Here is a 13209-nt window from a genome sequence, read left to right on the forward strand (position 1 = left end):
GGTAGAGGGAGTCCAGCCCCTTACTGGTTCCGGCAAAGATGACTGGGGTGGCCACGCCGCGCCTCTTGCCAGGCCCAGCAGCTCCAGGGCGGGAGGTGTTACTGTGGCTGCGGAAGAGGCGGCCGTTGCGAAAGACGAGCAGTTGCAGGGTGCAGTCTGGGGGGGCTGGGGGCGCCAGGGCAGCCGGAAGGGATGAGAACAGACTGGGGGGCAGCTGGATGGAGGCCAGGGCCACGCTGTTCTGGGGGGACATCAGAGTTCCTCAGAGACACCCAGGAACCCCTAGGCCTCCGATGTCTTCCCGCCCCCATGTCCCACGTGTGTGAATCCTGCTTCCTCCACACCACCAGGCATGCAAACTGGGCACCTCCCCTGGCAGCTCCACACCTCCTCCCCCAGTGCCCACCTTGATGTGGAAGGAGGACAGGGAGACGTTGGGCCTCCCGGTGGTACAGCGGAAGCGGAGATGTTGGTCAGCCAGGGGCTCCGGCTCAGGCAGGCGATTCTGGCCAGGGCTGCCCGGCCGGGCTGCGGGTGTCCCCAGCTCCCTCCTCTGGAAGGCTGTGCAGGTCAGGCCTACATAGCTGTGAGGCTTGATGAGGTAGGCCTCCAGTGCCACGTTCCTCGAGTTCTAGGGACAAGAGCTTGTCACCCCCTATCTCAGTGGGAGATAGGACAGCCCTCTCTTGGTCTTCTCCTGAGACAGTGCATCCCTCCCAGCATGTCTGTTCAGGTGGTACGCCCTCCCCTTTGTGCCTCACTGCCCAGGCCTTACTGCCCACTGCTGGCTGCAGCACCTTCTGCTTGCTCTGAGCAAACCAGGCAGCGCTGGCCCTCTTCCTCAGCATGTTCCCTCCCCCTGTCGTGGATCCTGCTCATCTAGGAGCCTGTGCTAGTGTCCGTGGCCCAACTAAGCTCCCAAGCAGGGATCTCTTGCCTGCTTATCTCCTGAGGGGCTGGGCACACTATGTCTTGTTTGTAGAAGGTGCTGACTACCCGCACCCACTGACGTGTCACATTCTTCTCAAGGAACGAAAGGTTCCACAAGCCCCTCCTCAACTCCAAGGGCTGCCCAGCCTGCCCTCCTACGAGCCTTCCTCTGCTCCTGTCTCCCCTCTTGGCCATTGCTCTTATTTTTTCCCCTCAGGCTCTCCCTTCAACAAAGGAGCCCTGTGGACACAGTGGTCAAGCTCTTGGCTGCCAGCCAAAATGCCCAGGCTCAAACCCAGCAGCAAGCCGATGGGAGGAAAGATGTGGTGACCAGTCCCAGTAAGGCCTGCAGCCTGGGAAGCAGTGCCGGGCAGTACTGCTCTGGCTTACAGGGCTGCCGCGACAAGTCACCAGCATTCCCTCAACTCCATTCCTCACCAGAGTTGTCCAGCGCGTCCCTGGTGTCACAGAGCGCCCCCTCTCCTTTGCTCTGCCCCGATAGATAACTTAGAAGCTGATCATGCATGACTCAGGGCCTAGAGTGTGCCGTCCTGCGTGGGCTCATGGCAGGAGCACGCTGGGAGGCCTTGACCACATAGAGCAGTGTTTCCCTCTCCTGGATTGCGAAGGCTGGCTCTGCTGGGCTCTAGGTTCCCTCCCAGGGTGACGCCCCTCAGGAGCTCCCTCCCACCAGGACCCAGGTTACCACAGAGATGTGCTGCGCATGGGGGCTGAGGACGGCACCGCCAATGCGCTCCAGGGCGCTCACGATGCCGCTGCAGGCCTTGTCCTCGCGCTGGGCCAGCCACAGCAGGTGCTCGTCCACCAGCATCAGGTTGCTGGCCATGTCCACCATCACCTCCACCAGCTGAGAGGGACAAGGGAGCCACTGACGCAGCAGCGGGGTCTGTGACCCTGGGGTCTGGGCACGGGGAAGCTTGGTCACGGCACGCGGCACTTTCTAGTGAGACCTCACCTCTTTGATCTGGTCCACGTAACCCAAGAACTTCTGGATCATCTGAGCCACATAGACTACATCCATCATGTCCGAGAAGCTGGCGGCCTCGGCCGTGTACACACGCAGCTGGTGGGCCAGGGTCAGCGCGTTGGAGGCGTTGATAGGCATCTTGGGGTGGGGAGGAGAGAACGGGTGTCATCATTGCCCCCAGCACCACCTCTAGGAGGCCTCTCTCCTGTGGGCTGCAGCCCTGGGTTGCACTGCCTGGGGGAGGGGATGGCACCACCAGCTGGGGTTACTCAGGGTCCAGGGCACATATGAGACAGTGAGTACTTGGTACACAACTGTAGGCTGCCTGAGCTGGCACCACTGGCCCAAGGACAGCAGGCTGCCTACTGCACCCCCCGCCCCGCCCACAGTTTGCCCTTGACACGTGGTTAAGAAGCGTGGGGCTGGATGGGGAGGGGGTTGGGGTATAGGATGGAGTGACCTGATTCACCATGCTTCCCTTGTATGCCTTTGGAGGATTGGAACCCCCTGCAGTGTTTGGGAGTGTGTGAGTGGTGGGGGTGCAGAGAGGAGCTGGAGGAAAACACCCAGAGATGAGGTGCTGTCCCCTCCCCCTGGGGGCACCCGGGAGCTGTGCAGAAGCGTGGCAGCCGGAGGTCAGCAGCGTCTTCCTTCCTGGCCCCGCCCCTCCCGCTCCGCTCCTCACCAGCACGAAGGTGTAGAGCACCCGGGTGATGTCGTTGGTATACAGGCAGTGTGAGTAGTCCCCGGACTCCCAGCGGCCAGCACGGTCACATCGGCGGGAGGCTCGGGTCCCGGGGGCTCCCCCACTCAGGGGCACTGAGGTGAAGGGATACTGCAGGCAGGACTGGTAGGCTGTGATGCCAGCTAGAGTTCGAGGCCACCTGGGGGCAGAATCAGGGAGGGCGCATATGACCATGGATCCTGTGGTGCCAGACCCCCTTGGGTCAAGGAGAGCGGGGCTGGGGGGGGGGAAGGGCGAGTCTGAGCTCCACTTCTAATTATGTCTGTCCTGACAGTTCCGTCGTCGGTGGTGGTATGAGGGCTAGATTCAAGCCACTTAACCTCTCTGGGCCTTGCTGTTCTTGGTAGACGATGGGAGAATAAACGCTTGCCCCACTGAACTGAGAGACCCACAGGGATACTCGTTGTGGGCGAGCTTTTGAGGAGTGTAAAGTAGCAGATATAGACAGTGCATGGAAGAGAGAGCTTTTCTACAGAAAGAAGCAGCCGCAGGACTTGACTGATTGGCAAGAGAGGTGGAAGGGCCTGTTCCAGGTGGTCTCGGATGCAGCAGTGAGGGGGCTGCTGCGGGCAGCAGTGAGGATGGAGACTGGGGCTCTGGGGAAGCCCTCTGCAGAGCAGACCCAAACCTGAAGTCCCCGCGGTTGTTGGCGACGCGTTCGGCAGGGCAGTAGGAGGCCGAGGTCTCCAGAACCACTATCTCCACCTTCTTGCTGGCGTTGCCCTGGGCGGTGGACACAGCGCACTCCCACTCCCCCGAGGCCCACACGCCGATATGAGACAGGGTCAGCTCGCTGGGGACGGAGAGGCAGATCAGTGAGGCCCCCCCAGGCCCAGCCCCCTCACCCTCCCTGAGAACCCCCGTCCACTGCAGGGGCTCCACTCTGGGGCAGGCTGGCTCCTAGCTTCCAGGTCTTGGGTGGTGGTGGTTAGATTGAGGGAGAGGTGCAAGTACGTGCTCTTTTATTCTGATTATGAAACTTGTTTTCTGCACTCGAACGACCCTGTCTTTCTTCTGGAGGTGAAGGAAGCCCGGTGGCACCATAGCTAGATGCTTGGGTGGGCACCCCATGCCTGGTGGTTGGAATTTACCAGGCACTCTGCCCAGGAGAGATGACCGTCTGGGTAACCCTATGGGGCAGGCCTACTCTGTCCCATGTTGTTGCTATGAGTCCATATTGATTTGTTGGACCTGATGGAGCCCTGGTGGGGTCGTGGTTACACGTTGAGCTGCAATCCACATGGTGGGCAGTTCAAAACCACCAGCCACTCTGAGGAGGACTCACAGGCTTTCAACTCCTGCAGACAGTGACAGTCTGGGAAAGCAGCAGAGGGATCACTATGAGGCGGCACTGACTTGATGGCAGTGCGTTGGGTGTTTTTTAATGGCGATAGGTGTGGTTTTGGCTTTTGTTTGGAATGACAACAGCATCGTGAAGAGCATGCCTCTCCTGCAGCTATTGTAGATATGAAATCTGATCATATAGGCGACCCCCAACCAACTCCCCTCCTGCCCCCCCAGACCCTATAAGGTGGGGAACTGCCCTGGGGGTGCTGTAAATCATTACGGGAGCAGAAAGCTTCTTATTTTCCTGAGGAGCAGCTCATGGGTCTTGAACCACAGACTCATGGGTTAGCAGTCCAACGCTTTAGCTGATGGCGCTGCCAGGGCCCCTTATACAATGTGAAAGCACTAGAGCAGTAGCATGTCGGACCGTCCCACCCCCCCTCCGGCACTTTCTATTCTCTGTCAGACCGTTTATGAGTGCTGGACTCTTATAGACATGCATCTACATGGACACGTGTCCAGGGGCCTGCGTGGGTGGGCACAGATCCTTTGGTGGCTGAGAGGGCAGCAGGGTCTGTACCTGGTGATGAAGGTGCAGTCGTGGATGAGGCTCTCCCCCAGGAGGACACCCGCCTGCTCGTCACCCTCCACGGGGTCCCGGTTGTGGTACCAGTGGATGCGGGTGTCGTTGCCCAGGTAGCTGGCAGAGCACTGGAAGGGCAGCCGGTCCCCCTGGAACACCACTTGGCGCAAGGATGGGATCAGGTGGTGTGTGTGCAGCTCCAGTGCGCCCTCTGCCGAGGAGACACGGAGCAGTGAGGCTGGGGTGCTGCCCGTGCTCCTGAGGAGCCAGGGCGCAGGGGCTGGTCCCCGTTGCCTGCAGCCTGCAGCAGCCAGGAGAGGGGAAGGACTCTCCAGAGGGTCTCCAGAAGGGAGAGCATTGGGGGTGGGGGGGTGGGGGGGGTCCGGGGGTGCGGGGTGGTGTTTGGCCAAAGGAAGAAAGTGCTCCTTCTACAGCAGGCGTGGCACCCCAAGAGGTGGGACGTGATACGAGCCTTCCCAAGGAGGACCAAGAGGAGTTCAGAAGAACTGGTAGGGTCCCAGTAAAACCCGAGGGGGAGACGCTGCCCTGGAGAGCACAGCCCGGCCAGCCAGGAACACTGGAGGCCAAGGCAGTGTTGGCTTGCCCACGGGGAAGGTAGGCACGGGCTTAGTTGTGCTTCCTTGCTAGTCTGCATTGGACAACTTCGAATTTTTTCCCCATCACATCAATGATTCTGCTTCTAGATCTGGCTGGCATCCACTCTGTCCCAACCCCACAGCACCTTCCTACAGATCCCACGCCAATCTTCAAAGTGACAGTCCCAGACAGGGATGGTAAACAAGGTAAGCATGGGCTTGCTTGTGCTTACTTACCAATCTGTACTAAGGAGCCAGAGATGTGGCGAACACCATGTGAAACTGTTCACTACAAATGAGCAAGTAAGCACAAATAAGTGCGTGCTTCCCTTGTTTATTGGGTAGCCCACCCCGGGCTGAGCACATCTTGAGCAGGTGGGGCTGTGGGCTGTGGGAGAGGCGGGGTCCTTCAGAGAGGCCCTTTCCTGTCCTGTTGTGTGGAAGGAGGCAGCGCTCACCGCAGCGGAGCTGTGTCTCCCGGAGGCCGCCCAGGGCCTGGGCGTGCAGGGCCCTGGGGTAGGAGCAGAGTGTGCGCCCCGACAGCTGCAGGGAGTGATTCCGGGCCCAGGACAGGAGCCAGCGCAGGCGGCAATCACAGGTCAGAAACTCGGTGCCAAAGTCCCTGCAGAGGGGCCATGGGGTAGAGCAGAGGAGGTGTGGGCCCCTGGGGAGGGGGTGATGGCAGGGCCTGAGGCTGGACAGGGCTAACCTGGGTGCGTGTGCCCTCCCCCCACACCCACCCAGCAGCTGTGGAAAGTTGAAGATGGCATCGGTTCAGGCCCTGTCTGTTCTGCCTACTCCCATGGGTGGCCAGATGCTTATGTGCTCCCTGCTGGGCCAAGAAACGGACCAAAGGGTTGAGCCTTGGACTGGGAAAGATACTCACATAATCTTCAGGGCTGGCAGCTCGTCAAAGACCCCAGGCTGCAGATTGGAGAAGATGTTCCCCGATATGTTCCTGCAGGCGGCCAGGAGCAGAGAGGCAGGCTCTTAGGTCAGAACAGGGGAGGAGTGGAGGGGAGACCTGCAGGGGCTTGGTGCTCCCTTCTTTCGCCCAAGCCCCCCTTCCTTCGAGGTAAGCCCCCTCCCCTCACTCACAGTCGGAGAAGCTTGGGGAGGCCTTGGAAGGTCTCAGAAGTAAGGCAGCCGATCCGGTTGTTGGAGAGGTCTCTAGAGAGAGACACACCTCAGCAAGTCAGCCACGTGGTGACATGTGGCTCTGCCTGGGCTAGGGGCACCCGTGGTGGGGCTGGGGCTTGTGAGGTGAGTTGGATACAGAAAGAGATGGGGCGGGGCAGGTGCTCTCATCCCACCACAGCCAGCACCCCACTTGGGGACAGGAAGGAGAGGTGGAGTGTGAATACTGGCGCTGTCTCCTGGGATCTCAGGGTCTGTCTCTAGGAATGCCAGGAGGGGTTGGGGACAGGCAGTGTGGGGTCAGACGGCCACTCACAAGCGTTTTAGCTCTCCCAGGCCCAGGAAGGCCCCCGGCTCCACCGTGCTGATGATGTTGTTCCTCAGGTCTCTGTGGGAGGCACAGAAGGGAGCCTGCACACCTGTCCTCTCCTCTCAGGAGGCAGCACACTGTCCCCAGGGGCGGGGCTTCTCCTCGCCACCAGAAACAGCGGTGCCTGTCTTCAGGACTCAGAACTTAACCTCCTTCCACCTCTCTCCTCTCCTCTGCCCTGGGTGGGAGATTGGATAGGAACTCTCCCCTCAGACAAGAAGGTCCCCACATGTTGAGAAGGGTTCGTACTCGGCCTCTGACCAAAAGGTTGGTGGTTCGAACCCATCCACTGACACTGGGGAAGGAACCGCCTGGCCCCTAGCCAGAAAGGGGGACTGGTCGGTCACCAGGTGCTGCGATGGAAGGGCCTTTGGGGTGGAAGTAAGGAGCGGAGTGGGCCCTGAACCAGGAGTCAGGAAGTCCTGTGTCCCTCCCCTCTGCGCTGCCTGAGTCTCTCACAGGGCTGCTGTGAGCCTCCCTTGGAAAATAAGTGTGTCCATCTCTGGTGAACTGCAATTCACAGGTAACCTCTTTGGAAGCAGGCTGCCCACGGGGCGGCCTTTTTAACAGCCACTGATCCCTGCACATGTTTCCATTTGACAAATAAGGAAAGCCGCTCGACTGCCTAGTGGACTCTGACCTGCCTCCCTCTTCCTGGGCAGGGCTGTAAATCATCTGGTCCAGGCCCCTTGTTTTTCAGAGGGGGCCCAGGGAGGGTGAAGGCTTGTTAACATCCGCTGGCCCACCTTCTCCTAGGGTCTCCCTGGAGCCCAGGGTGCTGAGGGATGAGGGGCTCGGACTGCTCACTGAAGTGGCCTCTCTTTAGGGCTGCAGGAGCAGAGCCCCACCCCCCACCCCCTCCAGGGGCCAATGCAGATGCATCCTCCCGCAACTCCGGTCTCTCCACCTGCCAAGCTACCAGGGCCCACACCTGCTGGGGCAGTGCTGAAGGGACAGCTCCACCCACTGGGGACCTACTAGGGCCCCATCCGATACCTGAGCCCCCAGCACTCCCTCCAGGTTGTGAGGCAGGAAGCACCTCTGACCAAGCGCCGGCCCACCCTCATCCGCTATGCTGAACTCAGGGAAGAGGCACCCAGGTGACCTGAAGAGTCACTTGTTCCCTAACTCAAGGGCAACCTAGGGTTAGGACTTGCTCCCCTGTCCTCCCAGCTCCCACCCCAGTGCCAGGAGGTTACCAGGGAGTCAGGGGGCTGGGGGGTGGAGAGGGGAGATTCTCGGAATAATCAACATGCCACAAGGGTCTGGGGCCCCTGTTGGGATAGAAGGAAGGGAAATCGACAGACAGGTTTGTCCCACATCCCCACCCAGTCTAGGCTGTGCCTGGCAAAGCCTCAGGGACCTCGCAGGATTACAGGCGGGAGGGGGTTAACAACAGAGCAAGCTGGCTCCCTGCTGTGGGGAGAGGAAGTGGGTGTCAGGGATAGGGAGGTGCTTTGTCCACAGGAGGCCTGTTTGCACATAGCTCCAGTCTGGGGACATAAACACACAGTGAGAGAGACAGAGAGAAACATGAGAGAGACGGAGAGAGAGAGAGAGAGACCGACCGACCGACCGACCTTGCTCAGGCTTGCCCAGGGCCAGCAGTCCTGGAACCTTAGCTCCCTCTCCTCCCAAGGACTACTCCTCGCCCCACGTCTGAATCTTCTTTTGCAGAAAGGGGGAGACACCTGGAAGACCAGCTTCCCAGGGAAGGGATGGTGTCATACCCAGGCATCCTGGGAGGCACCTGGCACTGCTACATGCCCAGAGCATGTGTGCCAGTCTGTGGACCCCAGAAGCACACTCACTACATGCAGAATACAGACAGGACACGGGACAAGGATCCTGCCTGCTCAGGGTAGCGCTTCCTGCCTGTCACCTCCCCCTTGGCTGACCAGACCCTGTCCACGCTGCCCCACCCCCGTGCTGGTCTAGCAAGTGCCCCCTGGCCCCTGTTGGGGTCTGGCCATTCTCAGGACTCTGCCTCCCACCCCCATGCGGGGGACGGACGGACTGGCAGAAGGAAACACATTCCTCATTGTGTCACTTCCCTTCATGGGCTGCCAAGGGGCCTAGGCCGCAGCCCCCCACCCCTTCCCTCCCGGCTCACTTGTGTTTATTCTCATTTCCTCCCCATCCCCCTCTGGAGCCCCCACCCCGCCTGCCCCACTGATGCTTTGCAGATGGAAGCAAGGCGGCTGCTTGGGCCCAGCCCCTCTCCCTCCCTGCCTTCCATTTCCTGCAGCCTGCAGCATGGCAGGCCGCTCTGAGAGGGCATTTTCTCCATCGGTTCACACCCAGAGTGGCTTCAGAGGTGCTCTGCGCATCACCCTGCCCTCAGGAGCCAAGCTGCTTGCCAGGCCCCAGCCAGACCTGGGTCATCTCCTGAGGCAGCTGGCCTCTTCTGAGGGGGGCTGCTTCCTGGGCTGAGCAGCCCAGTGGCATCCTGACTTTCAGCAAGTGATGCCTCCTGGTCCTTCATGGAAAGGAAGGCAGTTTTTAGCTGCACCCTGCTTAGCAACGAGAGGAAATGCTCCCATAGAATTTGAATATTGTCTAGACTGGGAAAGCCCTTACAGATAGGGGGTTTCTGAGCCTTTCTCGTGTTTAGTCGTTGAGTGCCAGAGTCGCTTCTGACTCACAGCAAACCCCTGCACAACTGACTATGGGACACAGCCGCTCCTGCACCATCCTCACATGCATCGCCACGTTTGAGCCAGCTGCCACAGCCACTGTGCCCATCACCTGTTCCACAGACACCAGGCGGTGTCGTCGGCATATCACAGGTTGTCAACAAGTCTTCCTCCAGTCCTGTTCTTTTTAGGCCGTCCAGTTTCGTGGATAATTTACGCAACGAGTAAGGATGGCGAAAGGATCCAGCCCTGATGCACACCTTTCCTGACCTTAAACCAGGCCCTTCTTTCTGTTTGAATGACGGCCACATAGCCTATAAACAGATTCTGCGCGAGCACAATGAACTGTTCTGAAATGCTCGTTTTGAAATGTTATCCATCATCTGTGATGACCTAGACAGTTGGATGCTTTTGCATACTCAGTGAGACACAGGTAAACACCGGTCCAGCCAAGCCACATCCCCCGTCAGCAGTGGGCGTGTCCGCTTCTGGATCCAGTTTGAATTTATGTCAATTTCTTGATGATGACTTGCTAGAACAATTGTGGAATGATCTTCAGCAAAATTTGACTAGTGTGTGATATCGGTGACTTAGTTCAATCCTCCTGACATCCTGTTGGATCACCAAATATGGATCTGTTCCAGTTGGTTGGCCAGATAAGTATCTTTTAAATTTCTTGGCTTCCAGCGGTAATGCATCTGTTTCTAGGGCCTTGTTTTTCTCCAATGCCTTCAGTGCCACTTGCAGTTCTTCGTGTGTGTGTGTGTGTGTGGGGGGGGTGGTGCATGAATTTAGTTCCAGCATTAAAAGGGGTCCAACTAGGCATTTAAAAATAAACTTTTTACTGTGAATTAGGTGAAGGTTTTATAAAGCACATCATCAATTGTACATTCCACAATTCATGCACATTTCGGTTCACGTCATCCATTACAATCCCCCGATACACCAGTACTCGTCTCTCTCCTTGTGTTACATGTTTCCGTGCCGCTGGCTCCCCTCACCTTCTGAACTTTATCCTTGGGTCCATGCTGTCCTTTTGATCTTAAATGATTGATGCTTCTGATACGAGGCTGACTTCAGTCCCGGGTTTGAAGGTGACTAAGGGCTGAGGTGCTCCTCAGTTTCTGTGACCAGTACGCCTGGTCTCGGTGATGGTGAGCTCTGCCCCACACGGTCTTCCTACCCTACCCACGCGACCCCACTCAGAGCACTTAGCAGTGGCTCTGGTCTCGGCGTGTGGAGCTGGATGTCCGCGTGCTCCCTTAGCCCATGGGATCAATGCTTTCCATATGCCTCTTGATCTCCCTCACTCTTATATCCTTTGGATGGGGGAGAGACCAATAGTTCACCTGAGATAGCCACTCACAAGTTCTAAAGACCCCAGTTGCTAATTGCCAAAGTAGGATGTCGAACATTGTCTTCTTGAACCATGATCCACCAATTGACTTCAGTGTCCCTCAAAATTGTGGTCCTGACAACTTGGACTCCTTCCTGCCATCATACTATACAGGGTACCTTCTTAATCACATGCCACCTCTGAAAGGGTTGGACACAGACCCCTTCTTGATACAATGAATTTGTACATCCCTTTGGCCTTCTTTTGAGCCTTCCTCCCTTGTCATACATTTTGCTAATGGAATCCTTCGATAGTACAACTCAAAGCTTGCACATTTTCTTCAATTCTTGCAGCTTAAGAAATGCCAACCGCGCTCTCATCTGTTGCGTTTCTAACTCCAGGCCTCTGCGCTCTTCATGATGGGGCTCTAGTTTTCCTCACTCCTCCGTCACGCTAGCCGCTCTGCGGTCAAGAGCAAGTTTCAGTATCTCCTCTGACATCCATTTTCTCCTCTCCTATGACTGTTTGCTTCCCCCAAGGAACCCTGGTGGCATAGTGGTTACACGATGGGCTGCGGTCTACAAGGTCCACAGTTCGAATCCACCAGTCCCAGGATTCGAGAAAGGTGGGTTTTCCTACTCCTGTGAATGGTTACAGTCTTGGAAACTCACAGGGCCAGTTCTACCTGTCCGATGGGGTCGTGACGAGTTGGCATCGACTTCATGGCAGCGAGTTTGGGTTTTTGGTTTGCTTTCTTCATATATTATATCCTTGACATCATCTCACACCTCATCTGGTCTGAGGCCATTGGTGTTCAAGGTGACACATTTATTCTTGATATGGTCTCTAAATGCCAGTGGGGTAGATTCTACATTGTACTTTGTTTCTTACAGACTTGTTTTCATTTTCTTCAGGTTCAATTTGAACTTACATAGGAGCAGTTGATGGTCTATTCCACAGTTGGCTCTTGACCTTGTTCTGACTGTTTCCCAATTATCACAGCCTTTTGAAAATCTGAAGGAGCCATGGTGGTCGTGTGATTATGCATTGGGTTGCAATCTGAAAGGTCAGCAGTTCAAACCACCAGCTGCCCTGAGTGCGAAAGAGAGGCTTCCTACTCCCATAAAGAGTGACAGTCTCAGAAACCCCCAGGGGTAGTTCTGCCCTGCCCTATAGAGTCACTGTGAGTTGGCACCCACAGGACTGCAGTGAGTTTGTTTTGTTTTGGAAAATCTAATGAAGGCTATGGCTGCTCCTCTTAGAAAGCTGCCCCGCACCCAGACTTGTGTAGGACTTCAGAAGGTCCGCGAACCCAAGGTAAGAAGCTCCAATCTGACCCTTCCCTCGCCGAGGTGAAGCACCCAAGGGAAGGAGTCTGTGCACGGACTCAAGCGCTCCCTCTGCTCCCACAGAGCCTGTTTTTGGAACCTGGGGAAAGTGCGGGGTGGGGGTGCAGCCTCCTCATAAGCAACCCCACAGGGCCCCCTGGGCTCCCCTTGTCCCCAGCCCCCCTCCGTGCCAATCCGGTGGGCAATGAGCCCCAAAGGCAGGAACTGGCAGGTGGTGGGTGTTCCTGAGAGCCAGGCTCTTGCCTTTCATATTGGGGTGCCCTGAGCGCTGCGTGCCTAAGCTCGGGGTCAGTGCCTCCACCCCAAGTGAGACCAGCACCCCACTGGACCGCACAGAAACCTCAAGCGTTTGTGCTCAGACGACAGCACCAGGAAAGTGCGCAAAGACAACCTACCCAATGACACAAAGCCCGAGAGGGTGCCAAGACGTGCCTGGGAAACTGTGTAACCCCGTTGTTCCACACATGGTGTGAAGTCCCCTTGTACACCGGAGAGGACTGTGCCCAGTAAGGAGCTGTCGTTGACTGTGCGGAGCAGCATGGCTTACTACGGCTAAAAAGTAGAAGCAACCCAAATGGCCATTAGCTGCCGAGTGGCTACTTGAAATGGATGGTACTCCTGCTGACTGGATGTTATTTGGCCTCAAACAGGAGTAAAGTGCTGAACTTTGCGACAGCACGGACAGCCCTCAGAGACAACATGCGACGCGAAAGAATCCAGTTACCCTAAACCACAGACTGCACGATAGCATTTATATGAAATACTCCGAATAGGCAAATCCGGAGAGACAGAAAGTAAATTAGTGGTTGCTCAGGGCTGGGAGTGGGGCAGAGGGATAGGGGAGGAGTGGCGAGTAACTGCTAATGACCTAAATTTTCTTGTTGGGATGGTAAAAATGAAATGTTCTAAAATTAGATTATGGCGATGGTTGCACAATTCAGTAAATTTACTAAAACCCATTGAATTGTACGCTTTAAGTGGGTTAGCTCTATGGTATGTAAATTATATTCAATAAAACTGTTTTAAAAAGAGTGGCTATCTGAGATTGTAAGACATGTGCCAGTGGGAGAGGGAGTTTCTGCATATGTGTTTGAGAGAGACTGTGTGTCTGTGAGGGGGGGGGTGTTTGGGGAAGAGGGTGTGTATGTGACAGTTTGAGTGTGTGTGTGTGTGTGAGAGAGAGAGGAAGAGAGAGAGAGAGACTATGTGAATTGAGAAAGGGGGTGTTTGGGGAAGAGAGTGTGTATGTGAC

At 56.8% G+C, this 13209-nt stretch overlaps 1 protein-coding gene across 1 annotated transcript in view; it reads right to left on the minus strand.

Moving 5' to 3' along the window:
- The window catches only part of ADGRA2 (adhesion G protein-coupled receptor A2), a 46687-nt gene that overhangs the window by 8505 nt on the left and 24973 nt on the right, over nt 1-13209 (minus strand). Inside the window, exons 3-13 of the mRNA XM_004696502.4 lie at nt 6583-6654; nt 6228-6299; nt 6016-6087; nt 5588-5751; nt 4531-4744; nt 3292-3456; nt 2604-2802; nt 1907-2056; nt 1637-1798; nt 407-631; nt 25-241 (exon numbers count right to left, since the gene is read on the minus strand). Coding sequence (XP_004696559.1) covers nt 25-241; nt 407-631; nt 1637-1798; nt 1907-2056; nt 2604-2802; nt 3292-3456; nt 4531-4744; nt 5588-5751; nt 6016-6087; nt 6228-6299; nt 6583-6654 — 1712 coding nt within the window. The remainder of the gene's footprint in view (nt 1-24; nt 242-406; nt 632-1636; nt 1799-1906; nt 2057-2603; nt 2803-3291; nt 3457-4530; nt 4745-5587; nt 5752-6015; nt 6088-6227; nt 6300-6582; nt 6655-13209) is intronic.

Source organism: Echinops telfairi, unplaced genomic scaffold (assembly GCF_000313985.2).
Source record: "Echinops telfairi isolate 266 unplaced genomic scaffold, ASM31398v2 ScPeMD7_9;HRSCAF=40, whole genome shotgun sequence".
Classification (NCBI taxonomy): Eukaryota; Metazoa; Chordata; class Mammalia; order Afrosoricida; family Tenrecidae; genus Echinops; species Echinops telfairi.